Source organism: Malaclemys terrapin, chromosome 5 (assembly GCF_027887155.1).
Source record: "Malaclemys terrapin pileata isolate rMalTer1 chromosome 5, rMalTer1.hap1, whole genome shotgun sequence".
NCBI lineage: Eukaryota > Metazoa > Chordata > Testudines > Emydidae > Malaclemys > Malaclemys terrapin.
In genome coordinates this window covers 18755072-18779865 of record NC_071509.1, presented here as the reverse complement: position 1 = coordinate 18779865, position 24794 = coordinate 18755072, and the positions used below count along the sequence as shown (strand labels likewise).

The 24794-nt window shown below is 43.0% G+C and overlaps 1 protein-coding gene across 5 annotated transcripts in view; it reads right to left on the bottom strand.

Moving 5' to 3' along the window:
- The window catches only part of NSD2 (nuclear receptor binding SET domain protein 2), a 182829-nt gene that overhangs the window by 112084 nt on the left and 45951 nt on the right, over positions 1–24794 (bottom strand). For 3 of the 5 annotated variants that reach the window (XM_054030048.1, XM_054030047.1, XM_054030051.1), the window contains exon 2: positions 17579–18207. In XM_054030048.1, the coding sequence (XP_053886023.1) occupies positions 17579–18178 (600 nt within the window). In that variant the 5' untranslated portion in view covers positions 18179–18207. The remainder of the gene's footprint in view (positions 1–17578; positions 18208–24794) is intronic. The other 2 variants (XM_054030050.1, XM_054030049.1) reach the window with 2 other exon arrangements.

The window sequence follows — 24794 nt, the reverse complement described above, 5'->3', positions numbered from 1 at the left end:
TAAGCAGCTACTACCGACATGCAATTGGTGAACACCCTCGGTGCTGTTGTAAGGCCAAATGGGAGGACTGTGAACTGATAGTGGTCAGGTCCCACCATGAAACGTAGGAAGCGACTGTGACCTTGAAAGATCGCTATGTGGAAATATGCATCCTTCAAGTCGAGTGCGGTATAGCAGTCTCCCGGATCCAGGGACGGGATGATGGAGGCCAGGGACACCATGTGAAACTTCAGCTTCTTTAGGTATTTGTTGAGGTCTTGCAGGTCCAGGATGGGCCATAGACCACTCTTAGCTTTTGGGATTAAAAAGTACCCAGAACAGAATCCCTTGTTCCTGTACTTATAAGGAACCTTTTCCACTGGACCCAGCTGCAGGAACCCTTGTACCTCCCGTGTGAGTAGAGACTCGTGAGAGGGGTCCCTGAAGAGGGACAGGGAAGGGGGAGTGGGGTAGAAAGAATCTGTAACCCTGCACCACAGTATTGAGGACCCAGAGATCCGAAGTTATTATGGTCCATGCAGGGAAGAAAAAAGAAAGATGGCTGGAAAACAGTGAGAAAGATGGATCTGCGGTATAGGCTGGTAGGTCGCCCTCAAAACACTCGCTTGTCTCCCTGCTTATTGCAGGTCGAGCTCAGTTGGGCAGAGGGTAGAGGTGGGTGGTTCAGGTGGCGCTTGTAGCCCCTAATCTCCTTATGGGGCGTCTCCTGCCGAGGTTGGCTCTCTTGACCCTGAGATGGCTGCGGTTTCAACTGCTTACGGGCTAGACTGGGGATGTGCATCCAAAGATGTAGGGTAGTGAGGGAATCTTTCAGTCCAGGCAGCTTACTGTCCATCTGCTCTGCAACCAGGGCCTGGTCATCGAAGGGGAGGTCCTGCATCAACTGCTGAGACTCAGTCAACAGACCCGAGAAGAGCAGCCAGGATGCCCTCTGCATGGAAATGGCCGAACCCATGGAGTCTGGTGACACTATGCCCTCTTCAAGGATTGCCCAGAACTCCTTCCTGGACCCCTCGGGCAAGGAGACCTCGAATTTGGCCATGGTCTGTCACATGTTGTAGTCGTAGCAGCCAAGGAAGGCTTGGTGATTGGCCACTGTCAACTGAAGGCTGGAAGACTAATACATTTTTCACCCAAACAGATCCAGTCTCTGAGCCTTTATTCTTGGGCGTAGCCCCAGGTTGACCTTGCCTCTCCCTCTGATTAATGGCCTCAACTCTGAGGGAGTTTCTAAACTCACCCGTCCACAGATACTCATGGCCTTTAGCTGGCATAAAATATTTGTGTTCAGCCCTTTTTTTAATGGGTGGCAGAAAGGAGGGTGTTTGCCATAGGGCATTAATAATTTTCGATACTCCCTCATGTAGGGGTAAAACCATCCTGGAGGGTGCCATGGACAAAAAGACATCAAACAGTGAGTCTGACGGCTCCTCGAGTGCCTCTACTTCAAGCCCCAGATTAGACACAATCCTCATCAAAAGCTCCTGATGAGTCCTGGCGTCATCTTGAGGAACTGGGTGAGGGGCATCTATAATAGCTGTGTCTGGCGACGATGAGGACGAAGCCAGTGCTGAGGGATTTACCACATCCCCTCATGGTCCAGCTGACTGCTCCCCTGGGTCCTCATGGGCCTGTGGGGGTCTTCTCCTGTGGGGCCTCCACCTCCGGAGGGCAGGATGCTGCGGCTGATGGCCTGAGGCCCCCAGCCACTGACCAGGCAGTCTGCAAAGGCTGGGTAAACTCCCAAGGGTTCCAGGAGTACCACACTGTAGGAGAAGGATTTTATAATGTCCCATAAGAATTAATATATGATTTGATTTCATCCTGTCAGCCACCCCTTTTGAATAGTAGAAACGAATGACAGACCAGAACAATCCTTATGAGTGATTATGGTCACACTTTTGTTTTAGAGTAAGTTATAAAGCTACTATGGTTTCCTATATGTTTTACAAATTAGGAAGTAAGAGACAGGATTCTCTATTGTATCTATGTTAAGAAGATTAGAGGAATGTTGAGGACCTGAAGCCCCAATGTGAATTGTTTTAGTTATAAGATTTAGCAAGGCTTGATTTACAATTTATTCTGCTGAATATACAATACTGCTGCTGTATACCTTTGAAGGTTTCTGTAAGAGATTGTTTGTCTGAATGAGGAATGCATGCATCAGGAAAAGATAAGGTGTGAAAGCCATCACAAATGTCCAGATGGTCAAGAAGAAGTGAGAGACTTGGAAAGACCAGGAGACAATCAGAAAACATCCATTGTATCCGATGTTGAACATGTTAGCAGCATTGACGACCTCAGAGGTGAGGCAGACACCCCCGAAAGTGAGACAACAAATAAGAGATATGATGGGAAGCCCGACAATAACCATCAAATGATAACACCACTTAAGGACTAATGATTACAGGACGACACTGCAAAATGCATGGACTCAAATAGGAATTTACAACTATAAAGCTGGAATGTTTTGCCATGGAACTCTGGGTTCAGTCCTGCAAAGCCTCGGAGCATTGGATCGCAACTGACAGAACCCAGCTCCACACTTGTGCTCAATCTAACTGGCCATTAGATTGACTCTAGCTACAACAGACTGGTAACTATAAACATCACTGGCAGAGGAGAGAGAGAGAGAGAGAGAGTGTCTCTAAAAAGTGTATGCTAACTGTGGTATTCTCAATAAATGCTGTATATTTACCTTCCTCTATAAAGATCCCGTGTGCTTTGTATGAGCATAACACCGCCAGCTATTGGCCAGGGGGTCGGTTGTGGTGCTGATGATGTCAAAGGTACCGTTGGTGCCGGGGCCTGTCCCACTGACACGGAATCTTGTTCAGTGCTGGAGTTGTAAGCAGACTGATCGCGGAGGAGTGACCATGACTAGCTGGACCAGCGGCCCTCCTCTGTGAGGTGCCAGCTGCTGTGCCTCGACATTGACCTGTCCGATCGAGACAAGTCCCTCGCATGAGCCCTTGAGAATCTTTAGTGTTTGGCATAGGTAGACCAGAGATCTACACCTCATGCTGCTCAACTGGAACCAGAACCTAGAGCGGACTGGTCATCAGATATCCCCGACCATGGGGATTTGCATCTCAGCGACAGATGCCGGCGGGTGACCAGTCGGTCCATTCAACCAATTGGTTGTGTGATTGGTGCCACGGCATTGGAGACGCAAAGGGTCTGTCTCGACGCTCATGCTGGGCGGGGGCGCGCGTGCCTCCGCAGGTCTGTGCCAGATTATCAGCAAGCCTCGCCAGGAATCCCGCTGTTGGTGCCCAGGGTCCGGAAACCGAAGAAGGCTTCTCTGAGCCTGCCTCCCTACTTCCGAGGCATGATGGCTCCGTGCGGTCAAGCACTGGTGGGATGTCCCCTGCAATTGGGAAAGGTGCCGCTGAGGCGGGGCACGCGGAACGGTCCCAAGGCAGGTTTACCCCTGGACTTGAGTACTGCCAGAGCCAGTGTGGGCAGCACCAGTAGCATCAGGATCTCCTGCGCTGCCTGCAGGGCCTCGGGCGTCAACGGGACTTCTAGTTGACGGAGGCCCTTGTCACTGTCCAGTGTGGCAGACATAGTATGAGAGGGGCCAGACTACTTGACTTGAGCTGCGGCCCGACTCCCTGACAGAGGCATTGAGCCACCCAGCACGGGCATTGGCTCTCCTCCGGCCCTCTTCTTTCCCTTGTGGGAAGGGGGAGATCTTCCCCTTCTTGGTCCTTCTTGACAGGGGTGGGGGATCAGTATCGGCTCATAGATGGCGCCGGCGGGGCGCTCCGCACTGACGCTGCCGTGCTCAGGGTCAAGTCGGACCTCTGCTCCGGAGTCGGCGCTGACCCCAGCACCATCAGGAGTGCCCTGAGACAGATGTCTCTCTCCTTTTTTGTTTGCAGTTTAAATGATTTACAGATGTCACACTTCTTGCTTATGTGTCCTTCGCCTAGACACCTTAAACAACTAACGTGCAGGTCGCTGATGGGTATAAGCCGCTTACAATGATCGCATGGCTTAATGCCTGGGGACAGGGGCATGCCCCATCCCTAGGCTAAGTCCCGTCCGGGAGCAACTAAGTAGAACTAACACTAAGGGTAACTACTAACTATACACAATATTTTACAGGAAAAAAAGTTTGAGACACACATTGAACAAAGTGAAAAGCTAGCTGAAGCAGTAGATGTTCCAGCACCGTTACTAGCGGCAAGAAGGAACTGAGGGTGGGGGGAGCTGGCGGTGTGCCTTATACCACAGCATGTGCGCACCACTCCTGGGGATGCCAGCTCCCTATGGATACCACTGAGGGAAAACGAGCACACACACCTAATATGGAATGGACATGAGCAAGCATTCGAAGAACAATTTCTCTCCATCTTTTTTAAAGCAGCCTTTCAAGCACTTCAAGGGGGACATGATAGTGGTCTTCAGCTCCCCTTTTCCAAACTAAACATACCCAGTTCCTTCAGTCTTAGCTTATATGGCTGGCATTCCATCCCTTTGATCACCTTTGTCACTCACATCTGGATCCTTTCCAGTTTCTCTACATCCTTTCTCTACATTGGTGACCAAACCTGGACACTGTACTCCAGCAGAGGACTAACCAGTGACAAGCTATCATCTCCTCTGACTTGCATTCTATGAATCGCTGTTAATGCAACCCAAAATTGCTTTTTCCCTTTTTTTTTTTTTTTTTTTTTTTTTTTTGCGCAACAGCATCACATTGCTGACTCATGTTGAGGTTGTGATCCACCACAACTCCCAAATACTTCTCAGCAGTGCTGCTGCCAAGCCAGTTATCCCCCATTCTGTATTTGCACATTTGGTTTTTCTTTCCTAAATATAGCACCTTACATTTGTCTTTGTTCAATTTCATTTTATTGTCTATAGTCCAGTTCACCAATTTATCAAGATCCTTTTGAATTTTAGCCCTATCCTTCAAGGTGTTTGCAACCCCCTGCCCCAGCTTTGTATCATCTGCAAATTTGATCATTATGCTTTCTATTCCTACATCCAGGTCATTAATAAAGATGTTTAGACGCAGAACAGACACCTGTGGAGCCCCACTTGAGACCTCCTTCCAAAGTGACATCATTCCATTAAGAGTGACTCTTCGTTTGAAGTTGTTTAACCAACTATGTATCCACTTAATGGTAATTCTACTGAGTCCACTTTTTTCCAGCTTACTTATGAAAATGTCATATGGGACTGTGTCAAAACCCTTGCTGAAGTCTAGGTATATCATGTCCACTGCATTCCCCCGTATCCGCCAAACCAACTACCCTGTCAAAGAAGGAAATCAAGCTGGTTTGGAATGATTTGTTCTTGGTAAATCCATGCTGGCTGCTATTGATCACCCCGTCATCCTGCAAGTATTCACAAACTGAATGTTTTATACATTGCTCTAGTAGCTTTCCAGGTATCATGGTCAGGCTGACTGATTTATAGTTCCCCGGCTCCCCCTTTTTAAAATGGACACGGTTAGCTCTTTTCCAGTCTTCCAGGACCTCTCATCCATCAGTTTGCAAATATAATTGCCAGTGGCTCAGAGATTTCTTCAGCTAATTCCTTCATCATCAGGACCTGTGACTTAAGTCGGTCAAATCAATCAGAAGATCTCTTTACTTATCCTGATCTGCATCCCTTCCCCTTACTTGTCTATAACAACATGTGATCAGATTAGCAAAGTTGTTTTTTGTATGAAGACTGAAGCAAAGTAGGCATTGAGCAGCGCCACCTTATCTTCCATTACCAGCTCATCATCTTTACTGAGTAGTGAACATACACCATCTTTCTTTTTTGTCTGATATTTTTGTAGAACCCCTTCTTATCTCATAACTGGCAAGAAATGTTAAACTCATTCCTTTCCTGATTTTGTCTCTACACACTGATGCTATTCCCATGTATACTTACTGGGTGACATTCCCCTCCTTCCTTTCCTGTATGTATCCCTTTTGATGTTTAGATAGCTAAAAAGCTCCTTTTGCAGCCACTCTGGTCTCCTGTGGCTCTTCTGATCTTTCCTCTGCATCGGAATAGTTTGATGTTGAGCCTCTCATTTACATCTTTTAGGAACTGACAACCAACTTCGACTCCTACTCTTCCTAAATGGTTTCTCCATGGGACCTTGCATACTATTTCTCTGAATTGGTTGAAAGTGACTTTTCTGAAGTCCAGTGTCCTTGTTTTGCTGTTCTCATGTCCTCCTTTCCTTAGGATCTTGAATGCTATCAGATCACTATCACTTCATCCCATGTTCCTGACCACTTTCACATTCGCAACTAATTCATCTCTGTTGGTCAAAATCAGACCCAAAATGGATGACCTCCTAGTAGTTTCCTCTACTTTCTGAATCAGAAAATTGTCCCGTACACATGCTAAGAACTTGCAGGACATAGTACATTAATACAGCACAATCTTCCAACACACATCTGGGAAGTTAAAATCCCCCATTAATACCAGCTCATGTGTGGTAGTTAATCTCGATACCTGCTTGAAGAATATCTCATCCACTTCCTCTTCTTGATTAGGCTGTAAAAATTCTTCAGGGAGCAAGAACCAGGTCTTCCTATGCATTTGTGCTTAGTCCAGCTTCATTGGGGCCACTGGGAATTAGTGTATTGCAAATAATGAAATAAAAAATAATTTGTCTTCCCTGTCCCTCCTAATCGCTGAGAAGCAAGAGAGCTGATGGAGGTGGTTGTGTAGGGCAGAAGCAGGTCTCCCTCTCCTGTGGAAGGAAAAGGAGGCTGGCTGGGGGAGGAAGAGGAAAGAACAGATCTTCCTTCCTTTAGGAGTTTTTGATTGTGCTATAACTTGCATTAACTGATGGTCAAATTAACTAAGACAACTGCAAATGCTAGTGTAGATACTCCACAAATGTGGATTTTAAGACTTAAACATTTGTTTCATGGATGATGTTTAGGATTTATAGCAGAACCCCGTTTAACTGATCTAATTGGAACCGGGGCAAGATCAGATAACCAAAAAAATTGGATAATCCAGAGAATGGGTCAGTGCTGCCACAGGAAAGATCACCCATTTATGGCACTATATGTGCTGGTTGTTTGATTAATACAGAGAGCCGGATAGTGGAGGATAAGATAAATGGGGTTCCACTGTATTTGGGGGGGGGGTGAGGTGGAGGGGAGAGCTCCTGCTTCCTGAATAATTCAGAAACTAACTGGAATAATCTAATGTAACCAAGGTAGAGTTGATTTTGTACAATCAGCGTGCAACGTCCTGGGGAAAAAAGCTTGTGTCAAAATAAGCTGCCACCATCTCAGAGGTTCAAAAAGCTTGGACCTAGGGGAGAGTTGCTCCATCCTCATTCTGTGACTAACAAGTGACAATGAAAATTCCATTAAACAATATATTTTTAAAAAACAAAACGATCAAATTTTAACATACATTTGTTTCTCCTGGTTTTAATTTTGTTGCAGTACTTAGCGTCCAGTAGCCAAATAGCATTTTCTTAACAGTTTCTATTTTTAGAAGACAAGTCTGTTTAAAATCACCAGTTTGCTACGGCACAAATCCTTCATGAGCAGGTATCTTGGTAACCATGGTAACACTGCATCTCAGCAGAAAGGAATTAATTTTTATTTCACTTTGAAAACAGAGGTATAAAGAGAAAAACCTAGAATAGTTTCAACTCATTACAGATGGAGCGGAGAGAATTTAAGGTCTGGATCACATTTCCAGCACAAAGCAACAGAGCGTCCTGTGGCACCTTTAAGACTAACAGATGTATTGGAGCATAAGCTTTCGTGGGTGAATGCCCACTTCGTCAGACGCATGTAATGGAAGTTTCCAGAGGCAGGTATAAATATGCAGGCAAGAATCAGTATGGAGATAACGAGGTTAGTTCAATCAGGGAGGGTGAGGTCTTCTGCTAGCAGTTGAGGTGTGAACACCAAGGGAGGAGAAACTGCTTCTGTAGTTGGATAGCCATTCAGAGTCTTTGTTTAATCCTGATCTGATGGTGTCAACTTTGCAAATGAACTGAAGCTCAGCAGTTTCTCTTTGGAGTCTGGTCCTGAAGTTTTTTTGCTGTAAGATGGCTACCTTTACATCTGCTATTGTGTGGCCAGGGAGGTTGAAGTGTTCTCCTACAGGTTTTTGTATATTGCCATTCCTGATATCTGACTTGTGTCCATTTATCCTCTTACGTAGTGACTGTCCAGTTTTGGCCAATGTACAACAGATTCTCCTTCAAGTATGACACCAGTTTGTTTCAGCTACTTCAGTAGAGTTTTGCACTACCATTTAAATGGTCTATTAAATAAAATGCAACCCCGATATAACGCTGTCCTCGGGAGCCAAAAAAATCTTACCGCGGTATAGGTGAAACCGCATTATATCGAACTTTCTTTGATCCACTGGAGTGCGCACCTCCCCCCCGGAGCGCTGCTTTACCGCATTATATCTGAATTCGTGTTATATCGGGTCACATTATAGCGGGGTAACGGTGTATTTGAAGCGTTCCGTGTTTCAATAACCAGTACTTAAGTTTCACCAAGCTAAGAAAGCATAAAGACAGATTTCTGAAGAGAAAGTAAAATACCTCCATCCACACCAAAATACGTACTCAAACACCATTGCCATGACACTAGATAGAATAGAAGGGCATGGGACACAGGGCAATTGCCCTGTTTGCTACCCCCTAACATGGGCCCCGGCTTTCATATGCAGAAGAACAGTTGTTGTAGCACAGGTGGGCCATGGAGTTTTTAATAACAAATTGGGGGGGCCTCAAAGAAAAAGTTTGAGAGCCCCTGACATACAGGAATAGCCTATTGGCAGGAAAGGCAGCATTTGGAGCCCAGAGAGCCAGGCATGTCCTGCCAAGAAAACAAGTCGCTTGGTGGGGAAAAAAGGAGAAAACAAAAACAATGCAACAATCCCCTATACAAACTAACTATAACTATATGAACAACTACTAGAATATCTTAACTAAGGAAAAATAGGTTAAGGCAGTGGTTCTCAACCAGAAGTCTGGAGCTCCCTGGGCAGGGCACAAGCAGGTTTCAGGGGGTCCTCCAAGCATGACTGGCATTAGACTCACTAGGGCCCAGGGCAGAAAGACAAAGCCACGCCACACAGGACTGCAGCCCAGGGCCCCAAGCTCTGCCACGTGGGGCTGAAGTCTGAGCAACTTAGCTTTATGGGGCCCCTGTGGTGTGGAGCTCTAGGCAACTGCCCTAACTGCTACCCCGTAACGCTGGCCCTGGCTTTTATACGCAGAAAAACAATTGCTGTGGCACAGCGGGGCCATGAAGTTTTTACAGCATGATTGGGGGGCCTCAGAAAGAAAAAGGTTGAGAAACTCTGGGCTAAGGGATGCTCAAGGCAGACACACTAAGGCTCTGTCTCAGCTTGAGGCAGTTGACAAGGATGGTTCACTCATGCACCCCTACATAACCTTGATGTCTGGCATGAGGCAACTTAGAGCGCATGTGCAGGCTGAACATCTCTGATTAAGGGCTTGAGACGCACATGTGGATCTGAAGTGGAACACTCATAGGGAAAGAACTCAAAGAAGAATAACTATTCCACTTTAAATGGAGGTACCGACTTAGTCAGAGTCCCAGGACCTGAGCTGGGAAAATATTTCATAGATATCACAGACATACTCAGTGCCGGAGAAAAATTCATGGTCCGTACCTGTGGAGAACGTTCACTATGTCCATAACAGCGGAGACTCAGAGAAGGCAGAGCTCCCAGGACTGTGAATCTCAGTGTCAAGGTTGTCAGTACCGTAAGCAGAAATTTTAGTGTGGTCAGTACCAGAGTAGATTATGCTGACAAGGTTGGTACTGAGGTCATCAGAACCGGAGCAGGTGGTTTTGTCTTTGGTACCAAGTGCCCAGCAGGCAATAGCTGAGAACACTTGAGGGTGCTCCTTGGCCAATACTGGAATACAGAAATTGGAATACAGGACCTACATCAGGCTTTGTATTACCCTGTGAGAGGAGCCAGGGGGTGGCCCATGCCTAACAGTCTCCTCAGATGATGGCCTTTACAAGAGTAGAACTGCATCCTACCTCTTTCTGCTGATGAAAAAGGGTTTAGCCGTGGAAGCAGGAGAGAAGCGCTTCTCAGGAACTGGGACTCTAGAGGAAATCATAGCACTTAGTCACAGCTGGTAGAGGACTGTTCAGATCCAGGTGCACCTTACCTGGATCAAAGGCCAGCGTCATCGACTTATCCAGCAGAAAAAGCCTAAATGAATTTCCTTTTGGTTTTGGGTTCTTTTAGAAAAAGGATTAACAAATGAAGCATTTGTCATTGATATGTCCTTCACCCAAACCCAACATGCACCTAGTATGTTCACCACAGAGGGGGATAGCTGCTCACATGAGAGGCAGTATTTGAATCCCAGCCATTTTTGAGCAGACATAAGGGCTGAAGCCTACTACCACGTAAATGAAAGAGGAAAAACTACCAAGAACAGAAACCAAGTAAGAAAAGCTAACCTAAACTAACTAGTAATCTATACTAAATAGGCAACCACATATAAAAATCCGTTTTAATCACAAGTGTGCAAGAGACAGGGCTTTCAATTCTGTCTAATAGTCACAGACAGTAAAGAAGAAACTGAGTGCCTGCTGACCCCATTCCACCCTTTATGCCTTCAGGTGTGTGGGTGTGTGTCGGGGGTTACATGTGCATGAGTGCACAAGTGGCACAGTCTCAACAGACACTGGTGACTAAAAGACTTTGATCAAGAGCATGGAGCTCAAATGCACAACCAAGAGTGGAATATATACAGACAAGCACTTTAAGAACCATCCTACATTTTGTCCCTTAAATATTTTTTTAACTGCACAATTCCAGAGCCTTTCTATGAAGGATCCTGTCTTTAAAGTTTATGCCTAAAGTACGGTACAAGCAAGAGCAGCAGCTGAATGCAACCTTTTAAGATCCTCATATTAATTTCACTGCTTCTTTTGCTGGAGAAGCACAAAATATAAGAACAGTATAGGAAAGATCCTTCACTGTGGGTGCTCTCGAAAAAGGAGACAGAGAACTGCAAAACCTAAGGTGGTTATAGAAAGAACAGTCAAAAGGGACCAGAACAGAAAATTGGTGTCCTGGATTGGTGACCTAGATTAGTGCACAGTTCAGGGACAAACTCTAACCCTAACTCTCCCGCCAACACATTCAGAAATTAGTCAAGTCATTAACAATGCTATTTTGTACTGATCCTTTCTGGTTAAATGAAAGATTCCAGAGACACCGAAGTCCAACCCCACTCAGACAGCATATTACTGTTAACCTTTTATAAAATAAGCCTATTAGATGAACATTCTTTGGATGCATTCACAAAAACAAGTTATTACAATACAGCCACTAAACCAGAATTTTCTCAAACTTTTGAAAGCTGAGCCCCTCTCTTCAGGAAAATTAAATCTATTACACTCAGCCCAAATTCTGCTGTGTGTTGTTAAAGGCCTATTCAAAATGAGCAGTCACTCAAGAGTAGATTGTGTAGATCCGTATAATACACTTCCTCTGTTTTGATGAATAGTGAAACGGTTAACAATGCTAACATTTCAAGTACCATCACTGGCATCCAAGTTACCACCACTGAAAGGAAAGTTTCTACAGACTGCATGGTTAACCTTGAAAATATGAAGTAAGCGACTCTTCACAGCAAGCTACATCTTTGCCACTCAGGGGCAGCAATGTGGGGGGAAACAACCACAATCTGGGAAACTGCATTTAACAGTTAGAGTAAATGCACACAAACCCTTCCACAACCCAAGAACCAAAAAAATGATCACATCTTCAAAGTATCTGCAGTACTAGAAATATCTCTATGACAATAAGACATTTTCATACGGTTACAGATGGATGAGAGAATTCTGAGGAAGACCCAAAGTCTATCATCCTCTCAGCTTCCAGGGAGGATCTGGCCAAGTTAATATCAGGAGAAGGGTAACAGTGGCTTACAGGTCTTCACCACTCCCACATGGAAGCAGACCTTCCTTCTAAGGGGGAGGGATAGAGCTCAGTGGTTTGAGCATTGGCCTGCTAAACCCAGGGTTGTGAGTTCAATCCTTGAGGGGGTCATTTAGGGATCTGGGGCAAAATAATCTGTCAGGGATAGTACTTGGTCCTGTTGTGAAGGCAGGGGACTGGACTCGATGACTTTTCAAGGTTCCTTCCAGTTCTACATTTCTATGATTCTAATTGTTAGTCAGTGTACACCAAATAAGGTCTACTACCACCACCTACCAAAAGAAAATTTGCACTTAATTCTGTGATTAAGATCTGGGATTTTATTCCCCATGCTACATATGGCTGATGATTGTGTACTGCATATATGCTACCACAAGAGCTCCCTAACATCCAAAATCTGCTCTAACTGAATACCACATTTGACACCAGAACATGAAGTGTTTATCTTGAATTGAGGGGGCTGAAATTCAATTGCAAGAATTTAACCAGCCTGACATTACTTACAGGTGCAAGGGATCCATACAAAGTTGTCTATACTAAATTCTATAGGCTCTGTTCCACATGTTTAGTAACCACAGATGGTTGATGTCATTACCATCTGCTACCTAACCAGGAAAGCACCCAAAGCAAAGGCATTACAAAATAGTACATTATACTGACTGAGCTCCTTGAGTCAATCTATGTAGCTTAACGAAGAGAAGGTTAAGGAGTGACAATTACAAGTACCAATATGGGGAGCAAATATTTAATAATAGGCTCTTCAATCTAGCAGAGAAAGTTATAACAGGATCTAATGGCTAGAAGTTGAAACTAGACAAATTCAGACTGGAAATACAGCATTATTCAGTCTAACAATAATTTATCCTTGGAACAATTTACCAAGTCATGGTAGATTCTCCATCACTGGCAATTTTTAAATCAAGACTGGATGTTTTTTCTAAAAGATCTGCTCAAGGAATTATTTTGGAGATATTCTATGGCCTGTGCCGTTCAGGAGGCCACACAAGATAATCACAATGGTCCCTTCTGGCCTTAGAATCTATGAAAATATTGCCATTTTCCCACTGGGTGAAACATTTCTGGAGCAGTGAATGTAAGAATCAAGTGGCAGAGTCACAATCAGCCATAGAGCAGGAAATGAGGATACAATCCCAGAATATATCAACTGAGGTCAGAGGTTTGGGACTTTCCCACATGGATCTGAAAGCCTAATGGGCAAACCAAACGCAGACCACAATCGCTGGATGCAGTAGATGCAGACTACAATCCCTGGATTTCCTGCTGGCTTACATTTTTCCTCCTTTTCCCCAAACACACATCTTATCAGTGATCATCCTAGTGGTGCCCAACAACATTGCATAAAGAATTACTGGTGCTGGCAGTTGTCCCATTCCTTCATATGCCCACTAGAGCAGAGGCTGGTCTTATCATGATGGCAGTAGAAATGGAGCGTGCCGCCTGTCAGCTGCATCAAATGTCTTAGCCACCAGTTGGCCTTCGTTGTCTATGGCCTTGAATTGTTCCTGTTTTATAAAAGAGCTCAGTTTCAAGTGATTCTGGTAATCGTATTTTGCCATTAAGGCTTGATAGTTTGTAATGAGGAACAGAAGAGTGGCAGAGGAGTATGTTTTCCTGCCAAAAAGATCCAAGCGCCTCCAGTCCAGGTCATAGGGGGGTGGATTTAAATTGGGGGGGCCTCTGAGTTGACTGCATCCACTATGATCTAATTGAGAGGTGGGTGGGAGAAGAGAAACTCTGTGTCTTTCGCCAGCACTTAATATTTTTTGTCAACCCGCTTGCCTGTCGGTGGGACAGATACAGGGGTCTGCCATAGGATCTTGGCAGGGTTCAAGAGTGTCTTGTTAATAGGGAGGGCTACTTTGGATGAGGCAGAAGAACGTAAAATATCCACTAGCTTGTGGTGTAACTCGGTTACCTCTTGTAGTAGTATCTTTAGTGCCTCTGCTACCCGCTGTGCCAATCCTGGAACAGTTCAAAGTAATCTGCTATAGATGGCAGAGGGGACATCACTGTCTCATCTGGTGAGGATGACAAGAAATGGGCATGAGGGGTAACTTCCTCCACACCTTCAGCCTTCTGTTCCTCTCTTGCCTGATCAGGGGGTTCAGATGGCCTTGAAGCAGCAGTTGAAGGAGGATGTCTCCCTGATTGCTGGTAGGAGACACTGGAACTATGGTAGGCCTGTTGTCTTTGAGCCTGCCAATGATCCCAATAGGGTCACTGTGAAAGAAAAGGATGCAGCGGTTGGTACGACAGTTGACCAAACCGGGGAGGCTGTGGATCAGGACAACGATATGACTGAGGTCCATAGTGAAATTGGGCATCATACAGCAGGTGAGAAGAGAGGCGGGAGACCACATCGTCTTGCTCAATTTCTGACTCAGAAAATGAAAAAAGAGTGGGGGCACAACAAGAGGTTATCGGCAAGTCAAAGATGCCAGGTGGACTCAGTACCAGCGCATCAGACACCAAAAAGTCTGCCATGCACCAAAGTCTGGCGGCGCCGAAGGCATCAGTACCAACAGTGGTTGTCGGTGCCAAGATGCCTATACCAAAAGGAGCCAGTGATACAGATCTGATAGTATAGTCTGTCAGTGCCTGGTGTACCACAGGCAGTACCGATGTCAATGTTCATATCGCAAGAGCCTTCCCCAGGATGGATTTTCTATGTTTCTCTTGCCCATTGAGTCCTTAGGCAATCCGATGCTCTCTGTCGGGACAGTACCACATGAGGCGTAGGTACCAGATTTAGACGGTTTCAGTGCCGTCAGTACCCATGATTACTGATCGAACTGACTGTTTTCGGGTCAATCGGGGCTCAATATGGGGACTCAGACCTTTTCTTAGAGGCCTTACGTGAATGGCTGATGGGTGTCCCTTTGGGCTCACCTCCCTTCAAACTACAGAGTTGTGGTGAGGTCTCCCACCATGGCTCGGGTGGTTGAAGGACTGACTCCATGAGTAGGAGTTTAAGCCTCAGTTCTCTGTCCTTTCTGGATCTGGGCTTTGGTTGCTGACACAAGCCACATTTCTGTGGGATGTTTCTCTACCCCAGGCAGCGGACACACAGTGTCCGTCAGTCAAAGGGATAGATTCCTTGCCACAGACTTTTCTTGAAGTCCGGGGAGCCGGGCATACCACGTCCATGTCCCCCCAACCAGGCTTGATGAACGAACAAAGTCTTTTCTTTTTTTAAGCAACAGCCAAATAAAAATGTAAATTAAGTAAAGAAAGAAAAGAGGCTTCAGAAGGAAGCTAAAAATTAGCAATTCTAAAAAAGTTCACAATCCGTGAACAGACAGCTAAAGCTATGTCTCCAGCCAGGGGCAGTTGAGAAGGAACTGGGTTCAGCTGGGCACACTGGTTAGCCTCATGGCAGAGCTAGGGCAGAGCTCATGCATAGGCTGAATGGACCCTGCTACCAAAGTTCTCTGGTCAGCAGCATAGGGACGCAGACACACACCTACAGTAGAGCACTCATAGGGACACTACTGGAAGAAGAACCAACTGTTAACTTCTTACCTAAGGTGTTGTTTCAGTTCCACCTAAGTCAGGAAGTAACCATATCTACTTTGTGCCTGAATCCTCAAAATCATAAGATGTTCCATAGCCACGGTGTAAAAAAGGGCACTGAAGCATTATTTCAAGAGGTTGCTTTTCTTGGGAACCACCAAGAAAGGCTTGAGGGCCTTGAGGAAAGCAAATTATTTAGTAGAAAGTTATTAGGGAAGCCTAGAGTCTTAAACACTCTGCAGCAGTAAAGGTGGACTATAACAAGGGGTAGGCCACAGTATCAGTGAAGAGATCAGAAGCCTCTCCACAAATTACACAGCGCAATCATTTGGACTTTGCATATGCACGATACATCACTTTATGTTAAACACTCTGGGCCAAATCCTCAGCTGATGTAAACTGGCATAGCTCCAGATTCACTTCAGAATCAAATTTGCAGGGGACATGATCCAGTGGCCAAATTTACAGCTGATAGACACAAAGCTGTTGTGTGAAGATGGCTTATAGAAAAGCGATCAGTTTGTCTGCTACAACTAGAAAGAAATGTCAGATTTTTTAGTTCTCTCAGACTGAGATGCTTGCTGAATATGTTCAAGTGGGCCACAAATCTACTTCTATAACATCAAAGCCATCAGTGGCTCATGAGCCACTGTCCCAAACAACCATGGAGATCACTGTGCCAAGAAGTCAAATATTAATTTCCACTGAAGTAAGATTGCATTCAGTGCTCACTTTGTGCTTAATTGTTAGATACCAGTTACAGTCTTATTTTATCATTTTATGCATTTTCTGTAGCTGGAAATAACTTCCTAATGAGATCATTTTAACATAGTATTTTGGAGAAACTTAACATTTTAATTTAAAGTTTTAAGTCTCAAATCTTAACTTAGTAGATTTAGCTACATTTATATACTTACTTGTATAGCACAATAAGCTATTTTATGCTTTTTGGTCAGCAAAAATTCTTAGAAATGTTTTAGTGCTAATGTTTATTATTCATCCTGTATATTAGATCGAAAATTTCTTAGATGAACATGAGTAACATTCCTGATACTTATGAAAATGGTCCAATTGATACGAACTTAAAAAAAAAATTCTTGCAAATCTTTTCATGGTATTAATTTAATAATTTTGAGGAAACAAAATATAAAAAGTTCTTGTAATGTCAGATTTAAGCCCAGGATGACAGCAAAAAGGACCCAAACATGGCCTTGATAGAAAATAAATCCATCGTGTATTAAGTGTTTATATATAATCATTTAATTTTATAACTTTTAATTAAAAGGAACTTTTTATAAGAGTAGCATCTTTCTTTTGGCCATACTGCTAATAAATGTTAGTCTTGATTTCTCTATACAAACTATTCTAAATTTGCCATTGAACGCTTATGAACATACATACATATATGGAACCTGTATTGCAGGGATACTTTCCTTTTATGAGAGTGATGAGAACAGGTTCTCTTCTCATAATGGGAAATAAAAAAAAATGAAGCTATTTCCTCACTTGACACTTTAAAATAGAACAAAATGAACTGTATTTAAACAAGCACTACTGTTCACATTTAAAAAATAGAAATAATAAATTAAGTTAAGCAAAAACATGGAGACCTTTGATGAGTACATGTAACATGACTCCATACCTATTTAGTTGTGTTAAATATAGCTAACTTAAAATCAGAAATTAAAAAGTTATCAGAAAAAGGTAGCCACAACATAATCATAGGAGATTATGCGCTGAAGTTTAATAGGCAAAATTTATGTTTATGCAATTAACTCAAGAGCAGATAATGAAGCAACTCTAGCCATTTGTCTTTTTAAGTAATTCAACTTCATTTGAAGCCAGGGAAAATAGAAGAGTAATGGCCAGAAAACATTCAGGGTATTAGGAACTGGGCACAGTGTGATGGTCCAAAGATCTAAATGGCTCTGGATTTAAGAACATCGACAAGACTAACTTGTTTGAGGGAAGGTGCATATTCAAAATACTTGAAATAAAAACACCTGGTACATTCATGGTCAAGCGGCAATAATCTGAACAACAAACAAGGCTAGTGGCGAAAAGATTAAAAAAAAAAAAAAAGACTTACTACCTTCTTTTCAGAGGGGCTTGAAGTCTTTGATACTAACGCTGCTTCAACAAGACCCTGCTCAAGTAAGGAGTCATATTTTATGCTTCTTTTTCTATTTCTCCTCTCCTTGTTTGCTGGTTTTTGTTCATTTTCCTCTGACTGGGACACAGCTGCTCCACTGTCTCCACAAATGGAAGATTCAAAGAGAGGCTTTCCATTCATGTAGGTTTTAGTGATTTTCAGCTTAATCTCTGGAGAGCCATTCTTGATAGGAGTAGTGTTGGGTGGTGTTCCAACTCCTTTTATCTCCTGGGGATCAAAGTGCAGCTTGGCATCTTGTGCCCCGGACTCACCATTAAACACACGAGAAGTTAGATCTTTCAATTTATTGGCTGGAATAAATGGAAGGGCATCATGGCCATTATATTTTTGCATGACACCCTCCTGTAGAGTGGCAGAAAGTTGTGCTTTGCCTAAGTAGACAGAACACTCACGATTCACTTCACAATTCTGTGTTTTCCCATTGGCATTTCCAAGGATCTCTGGTACCTGCTTCATTTTGATGTGGTTAGCAATTTTTCGAGTTAACAGAGGAGAACTTCTTTTGATGCTAAAGTCCATTCAGCCCAGATCTTTCCAGTCTTACACTGCTGTAACAAAAATAAAAAGATTTTTTTAAATACAGAAATGTAGAAGAATATGCTAAAAATTGTCATTTTTAGTGCCTGGTTAAAGCTGCTTCTGTAAGGTTTTACTCTCAAAAATATTTTTAAATTTAATTCTTTTTTAAAAATGTAGATTTCTTTCTACAGAATATGCAACTTAAGCATTGCAGTGCGTGTTACTTATTGCCAGTGCATAAGTACCAAAAATTCTAACAAGTAGTAATTGACAATAAATCATTCTAATTTCACTAAACATGCTCTAGCAAACTCCAAATAGGAAAACAAAGTGATTTTAGAGTATTAATTTTAATAATCTACAGCCCAAATCCTTCCCACATAATTTACACAAGCAGTGCCATTTACTTCAAACACATTATAAAGTGTGTAAAGATAAAAATTTAAACATAAAATGGTATTAGTAACAAAACTATGTAAAAAAAAACCTGTTTAATTCTAGTAAAGTGTGCCAGATTAAGAAGTCCCATAGACTCAAGTTTCCTGTGTATTCACATAATAGATACACCAGTGATTCTCAAACTTTTGTACTGGTGACCCCTTTCACATAGCAAGCCTATGAGTGCGACCCCCCCTCCTCCCGAATTAAAAACACTTTTTTATATATTTACCACCATTATAAATGTTGGAGGCGGACGGCTTGCGACCCCCCACATAATAACCTCACGACCCCTAGTTTGAGAACCCGAGATACACTATGGGAAGTGGCAAGACAAACTTCACACTCCATTGCAAATGGTGGCCAACCTGGCCATCAAAGCACCCCACTCTAGGGAAAAAGTGTAGATTAGTCCTTACGCTTTATCCTTGGTTTCTCTGCTAAGACTGTCAGTAATTAATTCCACTTATGGTGGTGGTTTTATTATGTGGATATTTATCCACTAGGAACTGGATGGATGCCAATAAGATCACTTCCCTCAGGCCAATGACCAAACAGCAAAATTTAAACCAGCAACCTAGAGTTAAAATGATGTTTTTTATTATGATTTTACACCATTTTGTAACATCCATGCCCCAAAACAAAGGAGATTTGAAGAAGTTTATACACTAATGCAGTTATAGCTGCATAATCAGATCTAGACATGTTTTAAAAATTAATTTAAAAAAGAAAACCCAGCACATTTTAGTGTTAAAAACCCTACACTTTCAAACAGAAAGTATCAGGAAAAGCAGTCCATCTGCACCGGCTTTACTTCTCTCTCTCTTTCTGGAGAAGAACAGTAGGAAATAGACACTTTTATTGTAGCATAAACCTCTATATCAGTGGTCCCCAAACTTTTCAGCATCACACCCCTTGTCCCCCGCCTCGAGCCAGGCCACAGCTCCCGAGGGGGGAGGGGTAAGAGAGCTGAGGCTGGGGCTGCAGTTGGGGTCAGAGCTGGGGCTGGGAGTGGGGCTGTGAACGGAGCCACGGCCAGGGGCCAAGGCTGGGACTAGGTAGAAATCTGGGGCTTGAGGCTGGGAGCAGGGTCAGAGCAGAGCTGGGAATGGAGCAGGGCTGGGTGGCACTTCCTTCCTGCCCCCTGGGGTCTGGCCTTGGCCACCCCACAGTTTGGGAACCTCTACTCCAGAGGTCAGCAACCTTTGAGAAGTGGTGTGCCGAGTCTTCATTTATTCACTCTAATTTAAGGTTTTGCGTGCCAGCAATACATTAACGTTTTTAGAAGGTCTCTTTTTATAAGTCTATAATATATAATATATATAGTTGTATGTAAAGTAAATAATAAGGTTTATAAAATGTTTAAGAAGCTTCATTTAAAATTAAATTAAAATGCAGAGCCCCCCGGACCAGTGGCCAGGACCGGGCAGTGTGAGTGCCACTGAAAATCAGTTCGTGTGCCGCCTTCGGCACGTGTGCCATAGGTTGCCTACCCCTGCTCTACTCTATATGCATACACCATAGTTTAACATTAGCAGGACCCAGATCAGTATTCTAATTATAGATTCGTATATAATTAATACTGGTAAAGCACAAACACAGCTATGAATTCAGGATGAATGGAATTAGAACATCTATTCACAAGGTAACCAAGTTATGCTTTGACATAAATCAAATAGGAACTGCTATATCGGAACAGATCAGATTCACATCATATCCATCTAGCCTAGTATCAGATACTTCCAATGAAGGTGTAAGAAAACCCATAATGGGCAACCACTGAATAGCTGTCTACCATAGAGTACTTTTGTCCAAACCCCTATCAATTAATGATTGACTTATGCATGACAGCGGATACCTCCTTTGTGACATTCTGTGCCACAGCGCTAGATTTTGGTGGGATTGCTTGCTCAAAGATGTTGAGCTGAGTTATACTGAGGTTTCTATTACTTAGTGGTTTAGCCTGTTACTTCTTGAACTCCAATATGTTACTTAGGATTACACTGAGAACAGCCTTTCCTCTTGTGTGCTCCAGAGCTAGCTGTTCCCTGAAACAATAATTTAAGGTATCAAGAAACTGTTTCTCTAAACCTTGTCTTTATGGGATGTTTCACCAGTTTACATGTATAGCTGAAGTCACACTTTTACTGTTTTATTCGTTTTAGATGTCTCTGATTCCATCAGTGTTATTACAGAGTTAGCAAAAATAAAGACAGTAAAGGTCTGGAGGTCTTTAGCACAGATAATTTAGGCCAGTGTTTCTCAGATGCAGCCACCATGGCTGCATGTGGCCACCAGAGGCTTTTCTTGCGGCCACAGCCTCCTGGGTGGTGATTGGGGGCAGGGGACAAAGCAGTGGCCTCTCCCTCAAGGGCCTTCCCCCAAGACACAAAAGCTGGAGGAGCATCTCCCCATCCAGGGCTTAAATTGTCCCTGGGCTTGCCCGGGCTGAGTAAATCTGCTGTGAAAAGTGATATTTGTATGTTTGTTAATATCACTTTTCACAGCAGATTTAGTAGCTAGCTTGGAGGCTGTGAAAAGTGACTAACATATAAGTATCAGGTTTCATAGCAGCAGACTTACCAGCTAGTAAGCGACCAAAGAAGCAAAAGAAACAACAAAAAATACAAGAATGTGCAAAGCACCTTATTTGTGTTTCTATTCTGTTTAGGTCCAGTAAAGAAGAGAGACCATTGTACATTTTTATTATTGAGTCTGCAATAAATAAATAAATAAATAAATAAATAATCATACGTAAGTAAATTACAATGATTTGGGCATCTGTATGTGAATATTTATTTGTTTTTCCGAAAATTAATTATTTTAGGAAAAATTTTCAGAGTGGCCACCAGCAAGAGTTGGTGGCACACTCTTGAGGCCACTAAAAATTTGTTGTGAGAACCCCTGATTTAGGCTACACAAAGGAATGCCATTTCTTGTGTCTAAACAACTTCTTTTTCAAAAAGCTATAGTATTCTTGAATAAATCCAATGAACAGATAATCTATTGTGATTATGCCTACCTGAACAGTCATTATTCTACTACTAGAGTCAAAGAACTAGATGGACTACGTGATCCAAGACGTGATCGGATTGTAAATAAGGTGTTAGTGGGACACCCAGGAAGAAGTGTCAGGAGTAAGATGAAGGAGAGATGTGAGAATCAGCACAGATTTGGATGGCGACAGAATTTTTAAGGTTAAAAAAAAGCAAACTCCATATATGAAGATTTAAAAATAATTATATTAACCAGGAAGTTAAATTCAACTAAGGTCAGGGGAAATGCTGTGTTTTCACCACATTTAATACTCCATAACCTCTCTCGTTGTCACTTGGAGTTATACAGAGTCTGAAGACTATATCTACACTACAGCTTATGTTGGCATAACTTATGTTATGTGGACAGCCATATGTCGGCGGGAGAGCTTCTCTCCCATTGGCATAGAGCGTCTTCACCAGACGCGCTGCAGCTGCACCGCTATATGTGTAGGTAAGCCCTAAAGTTACACATCAATTCGTATCTCTAGAGTGCTCCTCTACAGAAGCATTCTCCCAGTGGTATAATTGGAAGATATTTGAAACTGACAATTTAGAAAGCACTACTGTGAACAAACAAATTAAGTATAGTACCTGATAAATGATTAGACTGATTAATACTGCTAGAAGCAGTATTTGCAAGGCAAATTTAAAGAGTTGGTAACTGTACAGGAAATTCGTGAAAACGCACAAAACCAAACCACCTCAGAAACTCTCCTCTAAAAATAGTGATTCCAGCCAAATTATGTAAGGAGACACAACCATCACAGAATAAACTATGAAATTTAAAGTTATTGCAATGAGCACAACATTTCTTTTTTGAGCACTTATTTTTACTAGAAATGATATATGTATGACTAATCTTGTACTTCCCACCCAAATTCTTAGTGTAATTATATAGCACAAAAAGCCAGTCATTTATTTTAAATATCTAAACTGCCTTAGCATACAAAAAAGTCTCTGAAAACCTGCCAGAGACCTTCATGAGGCTAAGAGCTCCCTCTAGTGGCTAACTGAACATCTGATCAACAACTATGTAGCCTATTGGATTAAGAGACTTGTATTTTACAACCCTGTTGTGTTTGTTCTCACTAATAATTCATTAACATTTTTCTTTTAACAAAAATGGATTCTCATTCTCTCATTTTTCTAAAGTAGAAAGTCATCTGACAAAAGAAATTCTGCCTATAAAACCAAACAGCTAGAAATTAATTATCTCAATAATCAAATTACAGTGGAGTCTCATCATACGCTCATTTAACTTATGCAAATTCAACTATATGTGCTCGGCAAAAAAAAAAAAAAAAAATTTAAATACACTAGTGCGGGCGATTCCGTCCACCATTCCTCTCAATGAGCGTATGTCCCAGAGTAAGTGTGAGATGGGAGACATGAATCTGCTGTTCCCTCAGTCGGTCTCGGTTCCCACATGCCTCTCATAGTGTGAGCATATTTCTGCGCTGAGTGAGATTCTAGTGTTTAAAGATACGTATTTTCCGTATACGGCCCCTAAACGCAAACCAACTACTTCATCTGGTGCTCAACCGAAGAAACAGCAATCTGTTCCAACCCTGGACGAAAAACTGGCTGCATTGGACTTATTGAGAGACAGTATGTCGGTCTCCAACATGGCGCGTAAATATGGCTGCAACGAATTTAGCATCGTGCCATTAAGAGTCGAGAGAGAGAAATTTGTCAAGCCGTGGCAAAGTGCTCCAATAACTGCTAAGGTGACGAGCCAGGTGCGTGATAAGACTTGAGTGAAAACTGAAAGGGCATTAAACTTATGGCTGGAAGACATGAACCTTAAATGTGTGCCTATCGATGGCAACATGTTGTGAGAAATGGCTCTTAGCCTCTACGGGCTGTTCAAACCTCCCGCCGAAGAGAGACAGCCTTCTGATGAGAAGGAATTCAAAGCCAGCCAAGGTTGGCTTGACAGTTTTAGGAACCGCTTCAACTTCAAAAACGTGCAGACTACTGGTGAAGCTGCATCTGCCAATGAAGAGGCAGCAAAAGCCTACCCCAAACAATTAAAGAAAATCATAGAAGAAAAGGGCTATCTTCTGGAACAAGTTTTTAATGCTGACGAGACTGGGCTCTCTTCTGGAAAAAAATGCCAACCGTACTTACACTTCGAAATCAGAAAGACAAGCCCCTGGGCTTTAGCCCAGAGCTAAAGACTGTGACTGTGTTGTTTTGTGGCAACGCGGCTGGGCATTTAATAAAGCCGGGCTTGCTCTACAGGGCTGCAAATCCCCGAGAACAAAAATCTCCTGTGTTTTGGCAATCAAATAAAAAGGCTTGGGAGATGGCAGTATTATTTCTGGATTGGTTCCACAAGTGTTTCATTCCGGGGGTCAAGTGGTACCTCGAAGAGAAAGGACTTGACTTTAAAATGTTATTGATCATAGACAATGCTCCTGGCCACCCGGAGGCACTCCGGTTTGCACATAAAGACTACTTCAATGTCGTTCTCCTGCCACCCTCCCCCCCCCCCCCCCAAAATACCACCTCCATCCTCTCGACCAAGGCGTGATTGGCTGTTTCAAGGCCACGTACACGAGGCTTACATTCTCACGGATATGTAGCGCAATGGATGCTGATCCCAATCTTAATGTGATGGAGTGTTGGAAGTCCTTCAACATTGCCGATTGCATCACTTATATTAAACAGGCAATGGATGCAATCAAGCCTGAAACAGTCAATGCATTTTGGTGAAACCTATGGAAAGAATGTGTGAATGATTTTAAGGGTTTCCCGACCATTGACAAAGAAGTGAAACGCATTGTTCAGGTGGCCAGGCAAGTGGGTAATGATGGCTTCATTGACATCCTTGAGGAAGAAATTGAAGAATTAATTGAGGACCATAGAGAAACATTGACTAATAAAGAGTTAGAGGAACTGATAAAACAGTCTACAGAAGATGATGACGACGAACAGGAAGAGCCAGCAAGTTGGAATCTTCATAAATTTGCTGAAGTGTTCCAAGCAGTGAAACACTTGAATGATTTAATTTCTGAATACGATCCCTCTATGGAATGAAGCCTCCAAATCACACGTAGTATTGCGGACTATTTGAGACCGTATCAAGAAATGTTTGAGCAACTCAAGAGACAACAGCGACAATTGCCGATGACCAT